Raw genomic sequence first — 24,035 nt, 5'->3', positions numbered from 1 at the left:
CGCATGTAATCTGATATACTAAAGGTTTTTGGTTTTGTTTGTGTGTACAAGTTGGGTCTAAGAGAGTTTTTAGGATCGTAAACCACAAGATTTGATTTTTGATTGTTGGTTTGGGTTGGAAGTTTGGTACTTGTTTGAAACTTGTTGGCATGAAACTCAGGAATCGTAGTTTAGGAAACCAGATTTCTGCTAAGATGATGCATGAACTGTCAAACCTTTTAGCCGTTGATTTTTTGAACTTGTTCCATAGCCTTATCATGTTTACTTTTGATGCTTCTTTTGTCATTGCTCCTTTTCCCTATCTTGTGTAGTTGAATAGTTAGTTTGGAGTGGAAATATCTGATACATGATGAGTGGCTTTTCTTGGATGTTGTAACTTAATGTTTTCAAAAAAAAAATGAAATGAAGTTTCTTGCTGCATTTTAGTAGTTGTTCTCGTTGGCTTGGCCTGGTTTCTCCCCAGTTTGATCAATGAGTGAGGATTATGTAGGTTTGGGCTGATGAAATAACAAGTTGTTAGAGTTTTTATACAGACCCAACCGCACGAAATGAACTGCGTAGTTCACAGCAGAAATTCTGCTGTATTTTATCAATTCGGCCAGACTGCATTTTCCTTCTTTTTGCCGTTGTTTGTTTTGAACTACCATGGCTATGTCTGTTCAGTTTAGGAAATGTCCAGACTTGTGCATGAATACCCTTGAACTGGGCAAGGAAAACATGAAACTGTTAGCTGCAGAATTTGCAGCAGAGCAAAGGCTGCCGCAACCTGTTTTGTTTTCTTTTCTTTTCCGCAAACACTCACAAGCTTTAGCTATCCTAATTTGCTAGTTATGTCTTGTGTGGAAAAGGGGCAGGGGAAGATGGGTTTGCATGATTGAGTCTGAAACGTTTGAATCAGGTTTGAGCTTTTGCTGGAAAAGAATTCAATCAGGATTGCCGAACCTTTCGCATAGAATTTTCCAGCATTGGCATGTTTGTTCTTCTACGTTTTGATTTGTTTGAATGTTGAAATTGTGTGTTATGATGTTTAGATTAGTTTTTGGATGTTTGGTTAAAAGGTTGTGATCAAAATTGGTGTTGAGGTTGATATCTACTTGTACAAAAATGAATTTTGCCGCAAGATTGGAAACAATAAGGAAGCATGTTTCATTGTTTTAGCTGCAGAAGAAAGCCTTCTACGTAGCATGCATGTAAATGCTTTTAAAAATTACACTTTAACCCCCCAAGTCTTCCCTCGTTCTATTATGACCCAATCAATTGAATAATTTCATCAATTTGGTCCTTGGTAGTTTTAATTTTTGCAACTTCATTGTTTGTTTGATTCCAATTAGCCACCTTGCTTTGTTTAAATTGCACTTCATGCATGAATTTAAGAGCTTCATGACCATGTGAGCCCGTGTTTGCATGTTTTCTTTAATTTTCCCAAATAAATTGCTACCTTGACCATTTCTTTTATTTTGGAGGATGAATAAGCCATTTTTCTTTCATTTGGGTACCATTCCAAGGGAGGTATAGCTTCTTTTATCTTTTTGTCTCTCCTATGTGATCCAACGTGCTAAGTGATAATTGCATGTCTACTTGCTTCCCTTGCCTTTCTTTAATTCCTTTCATTTCTTTCATTTCCTTTTGCTTTTCATTTAAGTTATTCTTTACGGGGTATGTGTACACCTCTTGGCTTGTAATAGATAGGGCTTGGAAAGCACTTGATGAAGACCTATTGAAGACGTGTGCCTAGCTAGCAAATGTAATAGGTTCATTAGCTTGATCGTTTCCTTGTGTTGCTATGTGTTAATTTGCTTTATTAGATTCTTGCATCTAGTCGAGCATGCTAAGTGTTACGCGCTACGTGTTTATGAGTGTTTGGCATGTCTACTTGCTTTCTATAGTCGTAGATGAATGTGATGGATGAATGTACGTCACCACACTAGTCCAACGCTAGTTGTGGCTCATTATTCCGTTAAGAATTCATAGAAAGGGCTAGTCCAACGCTAGACCCTTAGGGATTTCCTTTTCATTAGTGCATACTTGCATGTTCACTACATTTCATGCATTTTTCTTAGTTTTTATCATTTGGCATGCCCCTCCAACCTTTTCCCCTCATTTTAGGAATTTGCATCCTCATACTAGTTATATGGTACATTTGCTTGACGAGTCCCCTTTCGATAAGGGAAACGAGCGAGTTTGGCTACAAAATAGCCTTAGCACGCTAGTTCTTCCTTCTAATCCAAGGGAAAATCAAAGTCGTAAAGTTAGAAGTCCTTCCCGTACCCGACTTGATGCATTCCCCTAGGGTCATACACTTGCATTCTTTTATATCACCTCCTCACTCTTTTAGGCACATTTTCTCACTACTTAAATTTTTCTCAATCCATTTTCTCACTACCTTTTTCCTATCCATCATTTATTTTCTACCTCACAAATGGCACCCACTTGCATTTATATGTATCTACTATCATATTTTCATTCACCTGCACACAATCACCCTTACTTTCTCAATTGGCACACATACATTTTCTTTACATGTGCACACATGCCCTTTTCTTGCATTCACACACTTGCACTTACCTTTTTATTTGCATTTTGCATCCTTCATACATTTTCACACTTGCACATGTTTGAGTCCTCATTTGTATTAATCACGACTTCTATGAGAGCTTTCCTTATTGGCCACCACAATTTATGTGGTTGGGACCAAAAAGCCTCATAAGAAACATTTTAGATTTAGGATTGCATTTTTCTTTTATTTTCGCATCCATTAGTCATATCCAACATGCGATACATACCTTGGGTAGAAAAATTAGAAAAAGTGGGGCTAAGTCACGCAACTAGCTTTGGCTAGGATAAGGGAGTGTCTTAGGCTTTGCCTTTGCCTTCTCCTTTGTCAAATGTGACCCCCGATCCCTTTCTTTGGTTACGTAGATCTAGAAGTTCTTTAAAAGGGTTTGTTTACCTTTTTCGTTCAAAAACAAAAAATCATTTTTTGGGTGACTTGGTACACCCTAACTCCATACCAAGTGGCGACTCCATTTTTCATGCAAAAGCCCTTTTTTGAACTTTATTTGGCCAAACCGTCGCATTTTACAACCCCACAGCTTTTATTTTCACTTTCACACACACACGTTCACATTCACATACACACTACTTCCACACTATTATAAAAAAGTGGGGTGCGACACAACTTGTAGTTTTTTTCATTCCCTTTATCTAGAGATGTTAGCCTTGTTTTTGTTTTTTAAGTTTTTGGTTATTTGTCAATCTTATTGATGGGTTGTAAGATTTGCTTTTCTTTTGTTTATCACTCAATATTGGCAAGGAAAATAAACTAATTAGTTTTCTTAGGCAATTTGTAGTTTGCCTTTTGTTGAAATTTATTTCGGTTGGTAATAACCTGGTCAGTTACCAATGCCACTGGTAATGAAACTATTTTTTATGCTTATCTTTGTGATGATGATGATCCTTAAAGAACCTCAATCAAGCAAATTTCACAACTTTTTGGTTGTTTATTAGGGGATGTAGTTTGATATTGCCAACTTCAATGACATTTCTTCACGAAGTTTTCATGTTAGACTGGATGTATATTTTGTCAATGTAGTGAACTTTACTTTTTTATTCCATTTGATAAAACAATAGTTTGAACTCTGAAGACACCATTTTGTCACAAAATAAAACAGGGATAATTGATGTCCTTTTGCTCATGTCTTTACATAAATCTTGCTTGTCCTTTTTCTTTTGCTTGAGTATGGTTCTTTCATTACATTTTTGTTGATTTTGTTCCAAGGGGATTGGCTTGAGTTATCATATTTAGTGAAAGTTAGTTTGATTTCGCTGGGTTGGAAATAATAAAAAAATGAAACTACCATGCTATTGCACTTAGAGACTCTTAATCTCAATTAACTTTTTGTTATTTAATTAATCTCAGTTAGCTTTTTTTTTTGGCTGCTCTTCCCTCTCTTTTTTTAGTCTATAAGATTTTATGTTTATTTTCTGTGATGCTAAGAGTTGCAGGTGCAAAAATTAAATGGCATATGTTGTGTTAAGAAGATTCTAAGGGACTGCTTGGTTAAAGGGTTTGGGAATCACAGAAAGGAATGAATCCCTTATTTGTTGTTTGGGTTAAGTTTATCGGAATGCAAATTTTGGAATCATTTCTAAAAAATCGGACTTCATTCCCGAGCAAATTGGGAGGTTTTGGACAAAACTCTCAACTGATTCCCTCAGACAATATTTATGACAGGCCTACCCTTTCTTTCTCTCCATCACACACAGTACCTTCTGTTCCTCTTCTTCATCAGATTTCCTCTCTCTTCTTCTTCATGTCTTATCCAAAATTTCTTCTCCGTTGCCTCTGCAATTTTCTTCTCTGTATGCAAGATTTTCTCTTCCTTCTTCTCTGTTTTTTCAAGCTACTCACTGGTTAGCTAAAAATAAAAAAGAAAAGAAGGGAATCTGACACAATAACACTAACTGGACCAAAATGCTATGCTCTAGACCCATCACCTTCTCACTTTTATTCCACTCATGCTACTCACTGTGTTTTCTTGAATTACGCATTCAATGGAAGCTCAGAAACAAAGGGTCAATCGATTCTTGATATTTTGGTTATTTGATCCGTGAATACTGGTATAGTTTGGGTGGGTTTCTGGTTGCCTTGTACATATTTGTAAAATTGTTTGCCTGAATACCTTTCAATTTCATAGTTATGGGCATTAAATACAAAGCCTGCGAGTTTCCCATAAAGAGCTGGTATCTTATGAGCTATTTCTTTTTTTTTTTTTAACTTTCACATATTTAATTTATGTTAAATATAAAACACACTAGTATTCCTTTGGCCGCTATTTAACCAGTTTTTCCTATAAAGAGTTAGTGTGTTTCCCATAAAGAGTTGGCACAAAACATACTACAAAACCTGCCAGTTTCCCATAAAGAGCTGGTATCTTATGCGCTATTTTTTTTTTTTTTTTGACTTTCACATATTTAATTTATAAATATAAAACATACTAGTTTTCCTTTGACCGCTATTTAACCAATTTTTTCTATAAAGAGTTGGTATGTTTCCCATAAAGAGTTGGTACAACACATACTACAAAACATACTATAAAACCTGCCAGTTTCCCATAAAGAGCTGGTATGTTATGTGCTATTTAACCAATTTTTCATATTTAAACAAATTTATAAAAATTAAAATAACGTATTTGAAAGTTACGTTTTTATTAAAATAACATATTTAAACAAATCGCCACCCATTGGAAAGTTAGTTTAAAAACTCTCTCTTTTTGGGAATTTACTCCTTGTTAATGCAGCCACTACATTTATTTTCTGGTATTAATTTTTTTAAAATTTATGATTTTCTTATGTTTTATCAAAAAGTTAATAACTATTGTAGTTACAATTATGGAGATGTTAATTTGTCGTATGTGTAATTCTTTTATTTTATAAGAATTGTTATATCAGGGGTAAATTTGGAATTTAATTGCATTTAATTCGGAAACACTCATCAAACCAAGCATCAGGAATTGGAATGATACTAATTCCAATGTGTGAACCAAGCTAGTTATTGGAATGAAAAGTTTAATTCCAAAACCAGAGTCCATGATTCCATTTCCATTTCCGATTCCAATCTGTGAAACAAGCAGCCCCTAAGTATGAGATAATGGCTTGTTTATCTTATCATAGACAAGAAAGCAAATATAATTGTTCAATCCTTATTGTTTTGAGTCCTATATCTCTTCTATTCTGCAGCCATTCCTATATTTTACAATTATATAGGTTTCTAGCCCAACATATTTTAGTGTTGTTCATAAATTCCTGTTGAATTTGTTCATGAGCAACGCATTTTTGGTGTACATAAAAAATGTAAGACAACATTATATGGCGATATATCACTTTCAAACCAATGACATTACCATTGCTGTCCAATTAGTCAGCAAAACAAAACATGACTCTTTGTCATTTAGCAACTAAGTTAAAATTATGGCTTCTCTTCATTGCTTAATAAAATTATAAAAAATAATCACAAAGATTTTGGTGCAACTTTACGTAATTTTTGATATTTAATATACTAATTTGAATAATTACATATTTGTGGGCAAACCTAAAAATTACACCGCGCGACCACTTCAATGCTAGAATTTCTAGAGGTAGATCTTTCCCTTGAAGTTAGGTAGTTTTGGAAATTTCTCTAAGGAAGACTTGTGCCGGCTTAAAAGACACGACAATTGAGTGATTGACTTGGTGTGACAGTATCCCGTTTTAATCTAAATATCGTGCAAAAAAAAAGTTTGTATTCAACTGATAAAACTTAGTTCAAACGTTCCTTACACTACCCACTAATTAATGTACTGACCACTCCCCAACAATAGGTCCTTGATCAGTAATGACAAAGCATGGAATTTTTGCCCGTCCTCACTTTTTCGCTCTCGCCCGTATCAAAGACTTTCCGTTACTTTCTTGATTAGGACTATCAATGGACCAGGTTCGGACATGAACTCGGTTCGAACTCCATAGTTTTTTTCTAGTATGAATTAAGAAATAATTTCGTTATCTAGATTCGACCCGTTTACGATTTTAATTAGTATCTGACCCGGAGCGAACAATGCATTAATAATTATAAAACATAAATATTTTTAAATACAATAATAATTCTTTTACTAAATTAAGAAACCCTAATCTTGTTGGGACCTTATTTCTAAATGCAATAATATTTCTAAATACATCATTTTTGTTGGACTTTATTTCTTTCGGGTATATTTGAACTTGATTCGGGACCCATTGGACCCTAAGCACAAAATCCATCAAGTATATGGGTCGGGTATGAAATTGGTATATTATAATAGATCCGGATTCGAAATTTTTAATTCCAATCCAAACCCAAACAATTGACGTTACCTAACAGATTCGGGACAGAGGGACAATCCCCGAGCAATTGTTTCATGGTCTCATCAAGAGGTCCTCCTGCGTCCACGTCGACACACACAGGGGAGGAAGCAAAATGGCATTTTGATTAATGGGTCCTCAAAATCAACTCCCTCTAGAGGAGAGGAGTTGGTCATCCTACTAATTATGGTGTGAAAAGTCAAGGTTCAAACTTTATCTTTCATTAACGTGCTTTCATACGAGGATTGTTCTTAAAAAAGAAAAGAAAGTAAAACAGTGCATTTGGATAGGAGTTTATTTAAAATAATTATTATAGTATTTTTCATGATATAATATGTGTAACATAAAAAAATTGATTAAAAAATAAAAAAAAATATATTTATGATGGTGCATGTAAACCGCCATATGACAGACAGAAGTACTGGCTTGCTTGATGGGACACGGCAGTTGACTTGCCCTCCATCCCAGTGTCCGCGGCAGTTGACTTGACCTCCATCCCAGTGTCCCCAGGTGTCCCGTTTTAATCTGCAGAAAATCGTGCAATAAAAGATAAAGCATGGAATTGTTATTTTCCTCATTCCTGTATTCGCATATGAAAGTGTATAACCTTCTGCATATATAGTGCATTTCACACTTCTATCTCAATGATCAAGCAGGCCTGAATACAAAAATTTTCAACTGTTTACTTTTGGTCATCTGCTTGATTCTGATCAAAATGATCTACAGAAGCGTATTATTCTCGTGTTTCCCGCTAATTTGTTTGATTAGCTTCAACACGGGACTGATTTATGCCGATTATTGGTGCGTAAATCCTAACACCACTGCTGGCAGAAGGTATACAGACAACTTGAATTTCCTCCTTTCCACTCTATCCTCAAATGCTTCTTTGGCAAGCAGGAATGGCTTCTACAATTTCACTGCTGGCCATGACCCCTCTAACATGGTCTACGGTCTATTTAATTGTCGAGGTGATGTGAATCCCGATGGTTGTGGACGATGTGTAGCAAACGCCCGTGGGGATATTCTAAAGACATGCTGGAATCAAACGACGGTTTATATGTTATACGACGAGTGCTTGTTGCGTTATTCAAATGAGTCCATGTTCCCCTGGACCGATCAGAGGATCATCTTCAATAAAGTGAATACACAGAATGCCACTGATCCAGACAAGTTCAACCAGGTCTTAAGTCATATGATGAATGACATAGCAAGTCAGGCTGCAAATGCTCGGTCAGAGAAGAAATTTGCTATCAAAGAAGAGGATTATTCCCCATTTCAGAGGAGATTATACGCCCTTGGACAGTGTACTCCAGATCTTTCCAGTCTTGACTGCGAGAATTGCCTTAGAAGCGCCATTTCTCAAATACCCACATACTGTAATAACCGTCAGGGCTGTAGATTTGCGTTTTTTAGCTGCAATATTAGGTATGAACTCTACAAGTTTTACAATTCTACAAGCCCAGCACCCGAGCCTGCATTGAGTCCTCCTCCTACTCCTCCTCCTCCACTTCCTCCTTCCAATTCTACTAGTAGTGAAGGTAAGTTCCAGTTCTTAACAAAATGATATGAATTTATCTGAACTCTTAATTGCAATTTTGTTTTAGGATTAGTTAGTAATTCAAGTCTTTCACACTTGTAGCTATTGAGCCACACCTGGTAGTCAACAGCTATATTCATCAAGTTCTCACGTGGATTGTATAGATTTCATTACTTTTTTGCAGCCAATTGCTCGTTTAATGAAGCAGCGGAAGAAGAAATCCCGAATCTTTTTCTCTATTTATAACTATGAAAACCACAAAAATCTCCATTGGTCAGTTATTTTGACAGAATCCAGTGTGGGAATTTAAGCTGTCTTATTTGTTAAAGATTTTAAAAGAATAAATGGATCTGAACATTTCACTTTTCAAATCCTTGCCTACTTTACTTTAAAAACAGATTTTTGAGCTACAGAGCTTTTATTGATTTATTCAGAGGGGGGCGGAATCTCAACACAAACAATTGTTGCAATTGTTGTCCCAATATCTCTTGCCATTGTGCTATTGGTCGTGGGCTTCTGCATAGCAAGGAGACCCAGGAAGCCATATTTTGCCATTATCGAAACTAGCGGTAAATTATAAGGACTGAGAAGTGCAGTTGCAGTAAACACATTTACCATTCTTAAAGGGTCGATTCATTTAATTCACTAAGTCTGTACCATTTTTGCTGCAGGTGCAAGTGAAATCTCATTCACAGAATCGTTACAATATAGCCTCAGTGATATTCAAGCCGCCACGAACAACTTTGCCGTTGGAAACAGAATTGGAGAAGGTGGATTTGGACCTGTATACAAGGTACATTAAGCCATTTTCAAGTATGCTGAAAAGTTATGAATATGATCGTTGTCAATCAAAATTTTGCTTATACTTTGTTAATTTGCAATCAGGGTACACTTCATAATGGACAAGAGATAGCTGTGAAAAGGCTATCAAGAAGCTCAGCTCAAGGTACAGAAGAATTTAAAAACGAAATTGCCCTGGTTGCTAGGCTTCAACACAGAAACTTGGTCCGACTACTTGGTTTCTGCTTGGAAGGAGAAGAAAGAATACTCATCTATGAATTTGTGACCAACAAAAGTCTTGACTACTTTCTCTTTGGTTAGGTTCCAGTCAAACACCCTTGATTTATTTTGGAATTGATTGTCTAGTCTTTTTTGGAAATTAACTTTTGTAGTTAAAGAAACTAACAAAGATGTGTCATGTTTGTTGATGGTATAGACCCAGAAAAGCAACCACTTTTGGACTGGTCAAGACGATTCAAGATCATAGGAGGAATAGCAAAAGGACTTCTTTATCTTCATGAAGATTCTCGACTTAGGATTATACATCGTGATCTTAAAGCCAGTAACGTATTATTAGACAGAAATATGAATCCAAAGATCGCTGATTTTGGCTTGGCAAGGCTCTTTGGAGTTGATCAATCTGAAGGAAATACAAGTAAAATCGCAGGGACATAGTAAGTTCTGCACCCACATCTTGTTATCTACATGGTTATATGATTGTAATAACACAATGATCCCTCTATCTTTAAAACTCTAATATTTAATTACATTCTCTACATTTTGTCATCATCAGTTTTAAATTTTCAAATTGCTGAATCCTGAAGTTTATTACAAATGGTTCTAATTTGTAGTGGTTACATGGCTCCTGAATACTTGCACGGCTTGTTCTCTGTAAAATCAGACGTGTTCAGTTTTGGTGTTCTAATTTTAGAAATTCTGAGTGGCAAGAAGAACAGTCAGTTCAACCAAGCTCAAGGAGGAGATGACCTTCTAAGCTATGTAAGTGCAAAATAAACATCTCATTTTCTTGGAATTCTCATTGGAGAGCGCTTTGTATACATTTGAATGAGACAATTATATTCCACTATCATCACTTGCAATACATATTGCAGGCTTGGAGACAATGGAGGGATGGAACACCATTAGCATTGGTAGATCCAACAATCGGAGATACATATGCAAGAAATGAAGTTATTCGAAGCATCCATGCTGGCTTGCTGTGCGTTCAAGACGAAATTGAACAAAGGCCAACCATGGCTTCAATAGTTCTCATGCTCAATAGTAACTCTATAACGTTGCTTGCACCAAATCCGCCTGCATATTTTGGTCGTAGTAGAACACAAAGTTCACCTAACGATTTACCAGTATCTGATTCATCTACCAGCACCAAGTCAGCACCAAACCCGTCTATCAACGAAGTTTCAATCACTGAGTTACATCCCAGATAAACAACAGCAGAATGATAGACACCTCGAATCACGTCAAGTAGTTGCATAGGGAAAATTTGTCAAGATTTTGTACTGTAAAATAAGCAGGTCTTTAGCTGAACAAGTCCATCTGTCTAGTGTTGATTGATGGTGACTAGCCTTGACCATTGTAGTCTGGTTCATAAACCATGTGGAACGTGGACCGTGTAGATATCTATCATGATCACCTCCAGCAGTCCAATTACATTCTGGCACATCAACCTACTTTCTTAAAAGTGAAGAGAGTTACACATATAATGGTGTTTGGTCCCATGAGCTGTTGGGGATTTTGTTGTTTTGATTTGGCATTTCTGTCTTTTTCAAGCGTGTTGGTCTCCTCTTATCTCTAAGCCTTAAGCTTTACGCCTCTGTTTTGAAACTCGGATCGGACCGGCCGGTCGAACCGGGAACCGGCCAGGTAGCCGGTCCGAGTCATACTAAAAAACCGGGAATTTAAAATCCGGTCAAAGTCGGTCAAAAATTGGGTTTGACCGGAAAAAAATCGATTTTTCCGGTTCAACAGTGTTTTTTTTAAAAAAAAATTCAAACTTTTTAATATTATGTTTTGACCCCCCTAAATTATTAAAACTTATTGATATACCTCAAATATTTGATACTTTATAAATATTGTCCTAAAATTTGATGTTATTTTTCAATTTAATTCATAATTTTAATTCTAAACTTATTAATATTTATTAAATAATATAAATTGCTACTTGATTGTTCTAATTTCTTTGTATTTTCTTATTAAATATATTTGAAACATCAAATATATATGAATATACCTTTATTAATATCAACATATTATTAAATAGGGAAATTTGCCAAATTGGTCCCTAACATTTACCAAAAACACTTTTTTAGTCCTTTACATATAAAATCAGCCAGAATGGTCCTTCACATTTAAATTGTGAGCCAATGTGGTCCTATTGCTTGTTTTTGCTTATTTCTCCGGCTAAAAATAGCACGCCCCTCTCACATGGTCATATTTTTAGGGGCAAAACCGGAAACACATTTCATTACCTGTTGAAAGTAAAATGAATGGACAACCACCAAACTACACATTTCACCTTTGGCTCTCAAAGTTTCAAGAAACCCTAAATTGCATCCCCGAATTAACAAGCATTACTTGGAAATGTAATGCTAATGATGGTCTGATGGCGCCAGCCTCGGCAATCTTAATTCGATTCTCGGGTTTGTTTTTGGCGAGGAGTCTGAGCTCCAAGGTGGCTTGTTTTTGGTCTTCAGGGGATGGAGAATTAAGATCGGAGACGAGCTGGCGGATCAGTTCGTCAGAGGAGCTGTTGTTGTTGTTTTCGGAGGAGGCGCAAGCGATAAGTAGACGTCGGCTCTGGGAAGAAGCGGTGGGGAATTCGCCGGATCTGTCGCTGTTGCAGTCGCTGAAAGCTGAGGAAGAACCATCGTGGATGCTGAGGCCGCTGAAGCTTCGCCCCATATAGGTAAAACTATTGGACTGGACCTCTGTTTCCATTTCTAGTGCAAAAAATGGGATTAGTACATCAAGAATTAGGTGGATGGAGCCTGGAGGGGAGGTGAAGACCGAAAACGACAGCGTTTGAGGTTGTATGGGCCCTTTTGAGGTAGTTACCTGTATAAGACCTAGCTATGAGTTGATCATAACCATTTTCATGGAGCTAGCCAGCAAGGGGGTGTGGAGTTCGGGGGGAGTGGGGAGTTCAATAAAAGGCGAAGGCAGGGGATGCAATTTAGGGTTTCTTGAAACTTTGAGAGCCAAAGGTGAAATGTGTATATTGGTGGTTGTCCATTCCTTTTACTTTCAACGGGTAATGAAATGTGTTTCCAATTTTGCCCCTAAAAATATGATCATGTGAGAGGGGCGTGCTATTTTTAGCCGGAGAAATAAGCAAAAACGAGCAATAGGACCACATTGGCTCACAATTTAAATGTGAATGACCATTCTGGCTGATTTTATATGTAAAGGACTAAAAAAGTGTTTTTGGTAAATGTTAGGGACCAATTTGGCAAATTTCCCTATTAAATATTATATATATAATATTTTAATTTTTAAATAATTTTTATTTATGACGTCATCCGGTTCGACCCCTATCGACCCCCGGTCGAACCCATTGACCCCTGACCCCTGACCTCGGCCGAGTCGCTATCCGGTCCGGTTCTGAAAACATAGCTTTACGCGTGCTTGTTTGCTGCCAGGCAATGGTGGGCTTAGTCCCAATTTTGCTCCCCAAAATTTTCTGCCATATACTCATTTCGACTAGAGTTGCGGGCGGGTGGCATTTTGTCAATTTGTCATTTTCTGCCATATATTGTAAAGTATTATTTAAAATATTATTTGAAATAATTAATGTAATATTTTTTATGATTTGATATATGTGAGATAAAAAGGTGGTTGAAAATATAAAAAGATAGATTGCAAAAAATGTTTATGATGTAAGTGAAAATGTTATTTGAAAAAATTTGGTATCCAAACAAACCTAGTGGCATTTTGTCATGTTTGTTTTATATACTTTTTATTTTGTTTTTGTGTTTATAGAGTTTTAAAACATTTTCCTTTTTCTTTTTTCGTAATCATTGATAGTTGGTGTATTCATCAACTAAGGCTCCGTTTGATAACACTGAATCTGAATTCTGAATTCTGAATTCTGAATTCTGAATACTGAATACTGAAATAATTAATTTGCTGAATTTTAAGCACTGAAAAGAGATATATGAATGTCTGAATCTTAATGCTGAATCTATTTATACTGTTTGATAAATATTCATAACTTAATGCTTAATAAGCTAAATTGTACAATTTTGCCCTTCTATCTTTTAATTCAAAAAGGAAATAAAACTTATGATTTAATTAGTTTAAAATTGTTAGGTATGAAAAAGACAATATTTATTTTTAAATCAAATTAATATAAAAGAAGAAATATATTATGCAAAACATTAAAAGAAACATTACAATCCAATAATTCATATAACATATAAATTCGACCTAAAAAATTTAGAAATGATTGTTTGAATAGAGAATATCAAATTGTTTTGTTTAATTAGATAAGGATTTTGAATAGAGAATATTAGGTTGTTTAATTAGATAAGGATTTTGAATGTAATTAACAAACAGGGATAGATTTGGTAGATAAGATAAAGTAGTTGAAGTAAATCTCTTGATTCTTATCAAATTAAGCATTCAGTTACGATTCTTGTGCTAAAAAAAATATATACAAATTCAGCACCACTTAATAAGTTCAGCAGGTAAATTTTTATTTATCAAACACCCAAAACCTCTTAATATCTGAATGAATTCAGTTCAGTACTTTTTTATGTTATCAAACAGGCACTAAGCTGAATTTGAACTTTAGTTCACAGCCTAGTAAATGAAAAGGGTTGTTATTAGTTTTGATAGTTGATTTCCACATATGAGTTTATGTACTTTACCATCAATTTATGCGAACCCTATTTAAGTTTCAGCCACAAATCTCACAGTTTGTTATCTAGCTACTAGTATAAATACCAGTGCTACGCACAGTAGATTGCATTTTTGAAAAAAATTACAATCTATAGAAGAATTTAAAAATAGTAAAATATTATAATCACAGGCACATGAAAGTATATTTAAAAAAATGAAATTTTGTAATAATAATTCAATATATGATAAAAACATCTCCATTATTTATAAACTATCACTTTGATGAAGGTTGGATCCTGAAAAAAAATAGAAATATATATCATAAATTGAGCGACATAAGGGTCCAATTAAATATAATTGAATATTTAATTTGATAAATAAATGAAATACTTACAAACATTTTGCCTTCGATTTGATAATCTTCTACGAAGGCGTGAACATTCTTCACACCAATCAATTTTGAGTATGATCGCCAGTATTGGGGGTTTAATTAATTCTGTTGATTTTTGTGGAGTTCATACTATAAATGAGAATGCACGATTTTTGCATGAATTAATGCGTTGGTCGAACAATGCACCTCCATTTTCCTGACAATTAAAAGCATACATAATTCAAAATTATCTTTTGTTTTAGACAGTTTGTAAATAATATTGTATAAAAATATATACATATAAATAATGTATACCTTTGTTTTTAAATCTCTAAGATAAAAAGTATCACAACGAAACATGAATCGTGCATGCCTGTCTTGAAGAGCGAGGTATAGGTTACCACTGAAATCTCTAACTTCTATGTTAACATTGTATCTGTTAAGAAGAAATTGTGATGTATGATGTAAAAAATTATATTAAAATTCAAAATATATGAAAATAATTACCTGACAATAGTGTCAACTACGTCATTACAATGGATACACATCATTTTTGCAAAATGAGATTGACATGGTTGTCCACAATTTTTGCATAACTCATGGAACATATTGTCTATGTTGATACTTTGAATGTAAGCAAGTATCCGAAAATATTTAATCTAAAACAATCCAAAGAATGTATAGATTACAATTATTAATTCGAAACTACATGTAGATACTTGTTCATTAGTTAATTAATTGAGAGGAATTGTACCGTAGATATAACTGTATATTCAGATATTCATATTCTCTTAGCATTTGATATCAACAATGCTTGGGACATTATAAAACTGCATGACCGCAACCACGTCACTAATTTCTGAGCACATTTATCATTCTCAAACCTGCAAATTTTTCAAATATATATTCGCAAGAGTATGAAATATTATTAATAATTTAATATTTTGGTATTTGTAAAACTTACCAACTGTGTAGGTATTGAGCAAAATCCAAGTAATAATTGACATACAATTTGCTTGCTCGAATAGTATAAAGTGACGGTCTTGCACAATGTGCTATATTGATTGATAAACTATAAAAATTAAATAAAATAAAGTGAAAATAAATTGAATTACCTTTATGGGAATCAGTAGTGGCATGACGACCATCTGACACGCGTGGGCTAATAAGGATACCAACAGCAAGTGGAAAAAGATCTTGCTCAATCTTATAATGGAATTGGATTGGAAGAGGTTTAATTGTAGTGGGAAGATGTGTGAGGAGAGTTAGTTGGAATTAACTTCTTGTTTAAGGGAACGTGGGAGTGTTTAGTTGGAGTTAATTTCTTGTTTGGGGAAAACGTGGGGTGTAATGTGCCCATGATATTTTTTACGAAATAAATTAAATGTAAAATACTATAAAAATAGAGTTGAGAGTGGGAAGGATTGTAAAGGCTTGTTGCTAAAAATCCCTTCTCAAATTTATATAGATATAGATTCTTACTTTTCTAATAATAACTTGCGTAAATTCATAAATACTCAAAACAAGTTACTAGTGACATGATTTGAAGATAAAATTGCAAAAAAAAAAAAAAAATCTAGTTTTTGTGCTGCTCTAGCAAAAATATTAAAAGTAATCTATCCAACCCCTAAAATTTACCAACAATTCTTTAGGATGGATACAATGATTCTTTTTGTACCTTGAAGACACTTGGCAATCAATATTTGAGCTTAAAGGTAAACATTTTGCCTTAAATTAGTTAAATTGTCAAATGATCCAAAAGCATAATATTTGAGATACGTAATTTGACAATTAACCAAAATGCTTTGACAATTTTCAATCAAAGTGCTTGAATTTATGTATAATACATTATTTGAGTTTTTTAAAGGTTAAACTATTTTGGATTAAAATTATTATTTTTCTCATTGTAAAATAGGTTGCACACTACTGAGAGTTTTTATAAAGTAGTTAGAATATTTTATTTTTTAAAAATATTTTTCCAAACCAATTGGCACGAAAACCGTTGAAGTGCCTCTAAATTCAGTCAGTACTTAAAAATACCAAGTTAGCAAGTTCATACAAGTGAATACATTAATTTGGTCTGCCATTACAACTAATGAACCAAATTGGTTATGACTTTAAAGATAAATAAACAAATTGATCGCTTTCACTTGTTTTTTAACAGTTCAGAGTGATTCATGTGGGTGCTCTATTAATTCTCCTTAATATTTTGGCAAAAAATTTACATTTATCACTTTCGATGAAAATAAACGACTAGATTGATTAAAGTGATAATAGTTAAGGAACTACATTGGTTAAAACGAGTTTAATCTCATAATCAAGCCTAGCTACTATGTTGTAAGAACAACCTCTACTGTCCAACATGCCAAATTTCAGCATTGAGAGCCGCCTCTTACTCTTTGCTAATCAGATATTCCATGACAAATTTTACAAACTTGAAAACAAGCCATCCTAATGAATAGATACATATACTTGCATACATTAGCTCATTCTGATTACGTATATGCTTTCTCAGAACTGTGGAGTAAATACAAGAACAAGAAAACAAGAATGCATCAAATGCGCTGCTGCTGCAATTTTGGCACTTGCACTTTGGTCACCCCGCCTGAAAGGCTTTTTGTTCTGCTGTTGCGATTGCACCGGCATCAAATGTGCAGCATTAGCATTGAGAACCATCCAGATATCAAGAACTACTAGTAATAGCAGGTGGAGATCCTCGTCTGTGTTTTATTCATCTATACTGTTTTCCATCGCAATTGACTCGATCTTTTACTTGCTATAACTGAGAGGAAGTAGTGAAAGTATTTCTCTATTCACCTGCTTCTTTCTTTTAGCTATGGCAAATCTGTCTTACTGTCTTCCTCCAAATACAGAGGTCCTTCCATTCATGAAATGTGCACTCAAGATTCAAGAAAAGACAAAGAAGAGCAGATGTAGCACTAATGGTCCTTCCGTTCATGGAATGTGAACTTAAGAAAAGAAAATAGAGCAGATATAGCATTAGAACACAAGTCATGCTGAATTTAAGTTATGCACCTCAGCCAACTTGCTTCTTGAAAACTTGCGGTCAGTGGGGCACCAGCTACGGATGTTACTACTACTGAAACTGCAGCCTCTTTAAAACCAATTACTTAAAAGCACGCTGGTGCTGACAAAGTGCTAAAATCCTTCATATGCTTCAAGTTAGTTCATCCCTAAACAATCTTCAAACAGCGCATATCAACTGAAAGGTTTATTCACGTGTTCGGAATATGGATGGAATAACAGAAACAGGATGAACACAAGTATTGTACAGTATTAACAGAAACAGGATGAACACAAGTATTGTACGGTAGATACAAGAATTGTGAAGTAGATTTACCTATATTTGTTACAGCATTGTTTAGTTCAAACTATCTTGAAAGAGGACACTATGTCATTGTTTCTCTCCTAATCTGGAAGCTGATGATCTGCTCCTTCCACAAGTCTGCATCAAGATGCTTTTCAAAATATGTTATGTTCCCACTTGTACTCATAGCCAATGCGGAAGTACTTCTCGTACCATAACGTCCCTGTGCATAGAAAAATAAACTAATGATTCTTTGAGTGCATTGAGATACATATGATCTCACAGATGCTTATTACGTAGAAAGATGTATTTCAAGGGTCATTCACGTGAACACAAGCAGGCGTGGACAAAACGAGAGAGAGAGAGAGAGAGAGAGAGAGTACCGTAGGCATATCAGCATCAACAAATATGGAACTCAAATGGTATTCCCACTCTGGGGGATAAATCTGAGGTAATTTGCTTTCATCATCTTTAGTTGTGTCATTCATTAATTTTTCAGACATCTCTTTTAAGGGGATCTCTCCTCCTCCATATTTATCCATCAGATCCTTAAAGCTTTGCTCCAATCTTTGAGCCTGCAGTGATATAATGTTATAGCCAAATAAACATGCAAAATAGAATGTTCTTTGATTGACAGACTACGGAAATGACAATGCACATGAAAATTGCAAACAACTACAACCAAAAGACTAAAAGTAGAACACAAAACGCACCAAGGAAATCTCCTTATTCCATTGCCTTTTTGCCTGAAATTTCTAAAACCATTCAAAAGCTTTGTCTTTTCCCCGTCAATCTCTTTATTTCCAAATCTCTTTCAAAATAAAACATATATATAGTGATAGCAAAAAATTTGGTTCACAGAATACTTTGCAAGTGTTACATCTACTTTCCTTGGACAGGAACACAAGTCAATACTTCGTTCCCAAACCAAGCTTACTTTACGTATTAGAGAATGCCCTTAAAGATATTACTGCTTCTGTGTTTTATCTTTTTTTGTGACCTCGCTGAAGAAATCAGGGAATAATCCAATTCGAAATTCGAAAAAAAAAAACACCCTTGTACTATTGGCTTGAGGTGGAGAAGAATTTGCTCCAGAAAAGTTATAAATTTGGTAAAGATGTATCTCCTTAACTTTGGGTAGGAGAAAATGAAGCAAGAGTAACAAGCATCTATCTGAGATCATACAAACTACCTTAGGCCACGGGCTGTCAAGCTTTGCATTAGACAAGACGTGAATACCAGGTGAAACTTGTGTAGCAATAATGCCGCTGCCTTTTGGTCGGTTGGTTATGTACAGCATGGACATTGAACAAAGATCAGCAACAATCAAGTTAAACCCATTATAGAGAGTTGCTTCTTCAACTAGTTCATCAGCAAATTCTTCAGGACTTTTCTTGCTCTACAATGAGAAAGAGAGAACATAAAGCAACCAGCAACTTGGCTGAGAAAGCAGGAACTCTTCTTAAATCAACAAAAATACAACAAAATTTCATCGGAAGGGGATGAATAAATGAGAATCAATGTTATTATGTAGAAAGAAAAGTGCTTTCTGTAAATAAACTACAATCCGAAGAAATACAGGCAAAAAAGCAAACAGGTGGAAGTACAAAGAGAGGAGTTGCACAGGGAGATAAAAGGAAGACAATTGTTAGGAGTACCTGAAGGAATCGAAGGGGAAGATAACCCCGGCTCTTTGGCTGTTGATGCGGAGAGGATGGGTGGACGAGTTCCCGTACATTGGTGAGAAAGGCCAGCCGTCCATCCTTGGAACAACAGAGCCAAGTGCCACCAGCGACGGCATCTCTTCCACCAAGGATGTGGGGATCATCCTGCCACCAGCCCAGAGGGATGGTGGGGCGATTGTGATATTCGTCCCGATTGAGAAGCAGGAGCAATGGATAGAATGGGTGCACTTTCCAAATGAATACGGCGATACACATGGATCGATGGAAGTGACCCTTGACAAGAGAGATCAGCAACTATTCCGCTAGCTGCCCAGCTGCTGCTGTTGCCGCCTGCCCGATTTTCATTCGTTAGTTTGTTTCAATTTGAATTTATGCATTTCCTCCATCCAATTGTTAATGTTGTATTTTCATTTTATTGATGCATTGAAATAAGTGTCACCGTTCCAAATTTAACAAATACTTTTCAATCTTACCATTTGAAAAACCAACCTTTAAGACCCCAATATATATTTAACAATGAAATATTTTAAATTTAATTAATACATATGTAAATTCATATTTGTTACACACTAATATGTTACATTTATATTACACAGGTTAGTTGGTGTAAATCTTACTACTAATTCTAAATATGATGATTGAGAATTTGAGAGAATCCATCATTGATTTGTTATGCTGGAATAGCATAACTCAGTTAGAAAACACTAGTTTTATGTCCTTGCCTACAAACAACTAGAAATTAATTTATATTTTAGAATAAAATAGAGATTTAGACACTTGAATTTATATCCCGTGTTTGTGTTATATAGTGATTTATGCATTTAAATTTAACTAATAGATAATCATTAGATAACGTCAATCAAATTTATTAAAAATGAAAACAATTCAATAAGCTTAGAAAATAGCACATCTTGAAGTATTAAAAACCCTCTATAATATCTCAACTGCTGAATAAGTATATAGATAAATAGTACTTCCATTACATACCAACAAACAAATCTCTATCCGTATCTAGTTTGAACATATTATTCTTTAATTTCATGATCCCCATCCCCATCACCATCACCATCTCCATCTGCTGCCTCTTGCCTTTTGGTTTGTAGTACATAACAATTGGAATACCACATACTCAAAAACACATTCTTCTCCTAATAAGTATATGTGCATATACTTGATTCTGAAGCTCCTTTGCCATAATAAACTGGAGAATAGAACAAAGAAGCTACACCTAGACTCTAAAAATTGCTCTTCATTCCCCACCACAACACAACACAAAATTTCAGAGGAGTAACCACTTCCATACTTGGTTATTCAAGGACACTACTACATCTTTGGGTAAGAATGGGTTGTGTTTCTTGCCTATTCAGGCTAAGTTTAAGGAAATTAAGAAGACCCACAGTGATCAATGTCTTCAAGGCTTCAACTGTCCGCTAAGTGGAAAATAGAGACCAAGAGACCACAAGATCAACCCACCAAGGACAATATCAAGAAGATCGAGAGTGACCAAGACCAACCTACCAAGGACATTAAGAAGAAACCAGCCCAACCTACCAAGAACATTAAGCATAGGCACCAAGGACATTAACAGGAGCAAAGTCACAAAAGGTCTCCCCCCCCCCCTCCCAACCCAAAAATAAACTGGACTTACATTGATTAATAACAACAAACTTATAAAGCGTGAAACACTGTATATTGGTAGTTACTGGTGACATGATTTGAAGATAAAATTGCAGAAGAGAACTATCTAGTTCTTGTGCTGCTCTAGTATAAAAATTAAAAGTAACTTATACAACTCCAGTTTATTAATCAATGAAAAAAAAATATTTGAGAATAGACACAATGATTCTTTTTGTTCCTTGAACACACCTAGCAATCACTATTTGAGCTTAAATATAAAGCATTTTGCCTGGAGGAAGTGATGGGTTAGGTGATTCCAGGGAGGAGTGTAAGTGACTAACACCAAAAAAAAAAAAAAGAGGTAAAGCATTTTGCCTTAAAGTGGTTAAAATGTCATAAAAAGTACTGAATATCTAAAAGTGTAAAATAGGGGATGCCTAATATGACAATTAATCAACATCCTCCGATGATTTTCAAGCAAGGTGCTTGAATTTATGTTTAAAACTTTATTTGAGCTTTTTAAAGGTTAAATCATTTTGAATCAAAATTATTATTTTTCTCATTGTAAAACATATCGCACCATCATGGTGACTCTTAAAAAGTAGTTAGAATGTTTCATCATTTTTAATACTATTTTCAAACCAATTGTCACGAAAACAATTAAAGTGCCTCTAAATTGAGTTAGTACCTAAAATACCACGTTTGCAAGTTTCTATGAGGTAATACACTAAATTGGTTAGCCATTAAAACTAATGAACTAGATTCGTTATGACTTTAAAGTTAAAGAACCAAACTGGTCGCTTCCACTTGTTTTTTAACAATACAAGTGACTGCTCTATTAATTTGCCTTTTGATGAAAATTGGTCAAAAATTTTACATTTATCACTTTCGATAAAAATAAAGGACTAAATTGGTAGATAGTAATGGTTAAGGAATTACATTAGTTACTACCCAAAAGATAAAAAGGTCCAAAGTAATCATTTTTCCAAACTTTAAAAAAGTTTCTTAACCACCACTCACGCATGTTGTGCCCCATTTTCTAAAGAAAATTAAAAATAAAATGAAAAGCTTTTTTTTAAAAAATGAATTTCTTTTGGATTTTTTAAAAGCAAAATAGAAAAGAAAAATGAAAGAGGACGACCTACAATGGAATTGACAAATGTGACAGATTTGAGCTCACTAAAATCTAGAATAAAGGTTTTTTTAAAAAAAAAATTTGGAATCACCATCAACATTAAGTTTAGGTGGACTGAGTCACCTATAAAGTAATTTTTGACTTTTGAAATAAGAATCAAAACCCTTTAGTTAGACAATTCCAGATCTTTCAAATTTAAAAAAAAAAAAAAGAGTTTGAAAGCTACATTTCTAAGGTTAGTAGTTCAATGTTCTCAAACACCTCTCTACACCTTGTAAAACCGATTACCAGTTTAATCTCAATCGTCTGATTTTAAGGTCAAATGAGTTAATTTCAGCTAAACACGTAACATGTACTTAATTAACCTAAAATATCTAAACTAATAAAAATATGCATAACAGGTAAAAATAAAATATAACAAGCCGATTAATTCCAAAGCTTCCGTTGGAAAAAAAGTCATGAAATAACACTCTCTCACACGATCACATTCCACGATAATAATAAATATAATAAAAATTAAAGAAAGTAAAGAAAAATTAAAAATAAAAGTACAAGAATTACATACACCTAAGCCCCATACGAGTTGCATCACTTCTTAAAAAGAGAAATGAGAATTAATTACAACTGAACTTGAAAATTGAAATCCTAATTAAGCTAAACGCTAACTAGATAATGGCTAAGGACCTGATTGAAAATACCTAAAATCAAGTTCCGGCGTCATTACAAAGTCCTAAAATTTTGGTGATAAAATTACGAAGCAAGGGAAAACTGGGACTAAAGCTGAGAAATGAGAAAATTGTCATGTTCTCCAACGAACCAAGAACAACATGGCTGCCGCAGCTGGGCTACGTATTTCTTCAAAGGAAACTCACCAGAACCCGTCACTTCCGGCCAGCGTTGGACTGGCTGGAGTTGCCTCTCTCCCCCATCCCACACAATACACGCACAGAAGAATGAAGAAACAAAAAAAAATTCAACTACAAAAATCTCTCAATCCCTCTCTCCTTGCCGGCGAGCTCACAGTTCCAGCCAGCTTTGGACTAGCCGGAGATCGTCCCACATGCGCACAGATTCATCTATTCTTTTTCTTTGGCTCAAATTTTCGTTGTGGAATTTTTACAAACACAAAAGGGGCCTAACAAAAATCAAGCTTTTCTCATATGATTGAAAAGTAATCAGGCCAGAAATTTTCAGGGTCGCATTAAATCCATACTCATTCAGACGACAATCATATTCCAACCAAAACCAATAGTTAAGAAAAGAAATTGAATCAAATGGAACACAAATAGCACACAATTTTCATGGGAACAACAGATAAGCAGAGAACAAAGTTTGAGAGACCTTTACAGTTTTTCGTTGGAGCTTTCAGAGGTGGCGGCGGATGGCTCCGGAAAAGATGACGGAAATTTCTTGATCCCCCGTTTCTCGATCTTTTTTGTTATTCCTGTTTTAGATAATGATTTCTGAAAAGGCAAAGCAAATGAAGGAAAGATTTTCGAGAAAAGTTTGGTAGTTGAAAATGCCTTCAGAAAACAAACTCCTACTCTCTGGTCCCCTCCTCTTTGTGCGATGACAAAACATGAGGAGCCTCGGGAGGTGTTATATATATAGTAATACTAGCTCGTGTGGGCCAAGTGGCAACTTGAGGTATGTGTCGAGAGGTGCTATGAAGTAATCGTAAACTGTTTGCGCTAGGCGGCAAAGGATAAGGAAGAAAAAAGCGGGGGCTGGATGTTTGATCGTCAAATTAATAATTTGTGAACGGTACAACGTCTTTGGAACATTTTGCAATTTTAAATGAATTATTTGTATATTATAATAGAGGTGTGATATATTATTGTTACTGCTTA

General features: G+C 34.9%; 2 protein-coding genes across 4 annotated transcripts; one reads left to right on the top strand and one right to left on the bottom strand.

Moving 5' to 3' along the window:
* Positions 1-7,481: 7,481 nt before the first annotated feature.
* LOC113751267 (putative receptor-like protein kinase At4g00960) lies at positions 7,482-10,923 on the top strand. The gene is made up of 7 exons (XM_027295208.1): positions 7,482-8,411; positions 8,845-8,979; positions 9,082-9,203; positions 9,296-9,506; positions 9,627-9,864; positions 10,042-10,189; positions 10,303-10,923. Exons 1-7 carry the CDS (start codon positions 7,589-7,591, stop codon positions 10,636-10,638), a joined length of 2,013 nt encoding a protein of 670 aa, XP_027151009.1. The 5' UTR covers positions 7,482-7,588; the 3' UTR covers positions 10,639-10,923.
* Positions 10,924-16,774: 5,851 nt separating this feature from the next.
* On the bottom strand, positions 16,775-23,742 carry LOC113754490 (transport and Golgi organization 2 homolog). 3 transcript variants are annotated; one of them, XM_027298936.1, is made up of 6 exons: positions 23,527-23,742; positions 19,407-19,763; positions 18,941-19,147; positions 18,132-18,323; positions 17,782-17,971; positions 16,775-17,623 (listed from the first exon to the last, which is right to left on the bottom strand). In XM_027298936.1, exons 2-5 carry the CDS (start codon positions 19,686-19,688, stop codon positions 17,831-17,833), a joined length of 822 nt encoding a protein of 273 aa, XP_027154737.1. In that variant the 5' UTR covers positions 19,689-19,763; positions 23,527-23,742; the 3' UTR covers positions 16,775-17,623; positions 17,782-17,830. The 3 variants fall into 3 exon arrangements, with proteins under 3 accessions (XP_027154737.1, XP_027154736.1, XP_027154738.1); XM_027298935.1 differs by having other exon boundaries at positions 16,784-17,971; XM_027298937.1 differs by having other exon boundaries at positions 16,784-17,971; positions 23,533-23,742.
* Positions 23,743-24,035: the final 293 nt, after the last annotated feature.

Source organism: Coffea eugenioides, chromosome 11 (genome assembly GCF_003713205.1).
Source record: "Coffea eugenioides isolate CCC68of chromosome 11, Ceug_1.0, whole genome shotgun sequence".
Lineage (NCBI taxonomy): Eukaryota > Viridiplantae > Streptophyta > Magnoliopsida > Gentianales > Rubiaceae > Coffea > Coffea eugenioides.
The sequence above is the reverse complement of the archived record's forward strand: the minus strand, read 5'-3'. Positions and strand labels throughout refer to the sequence as shown.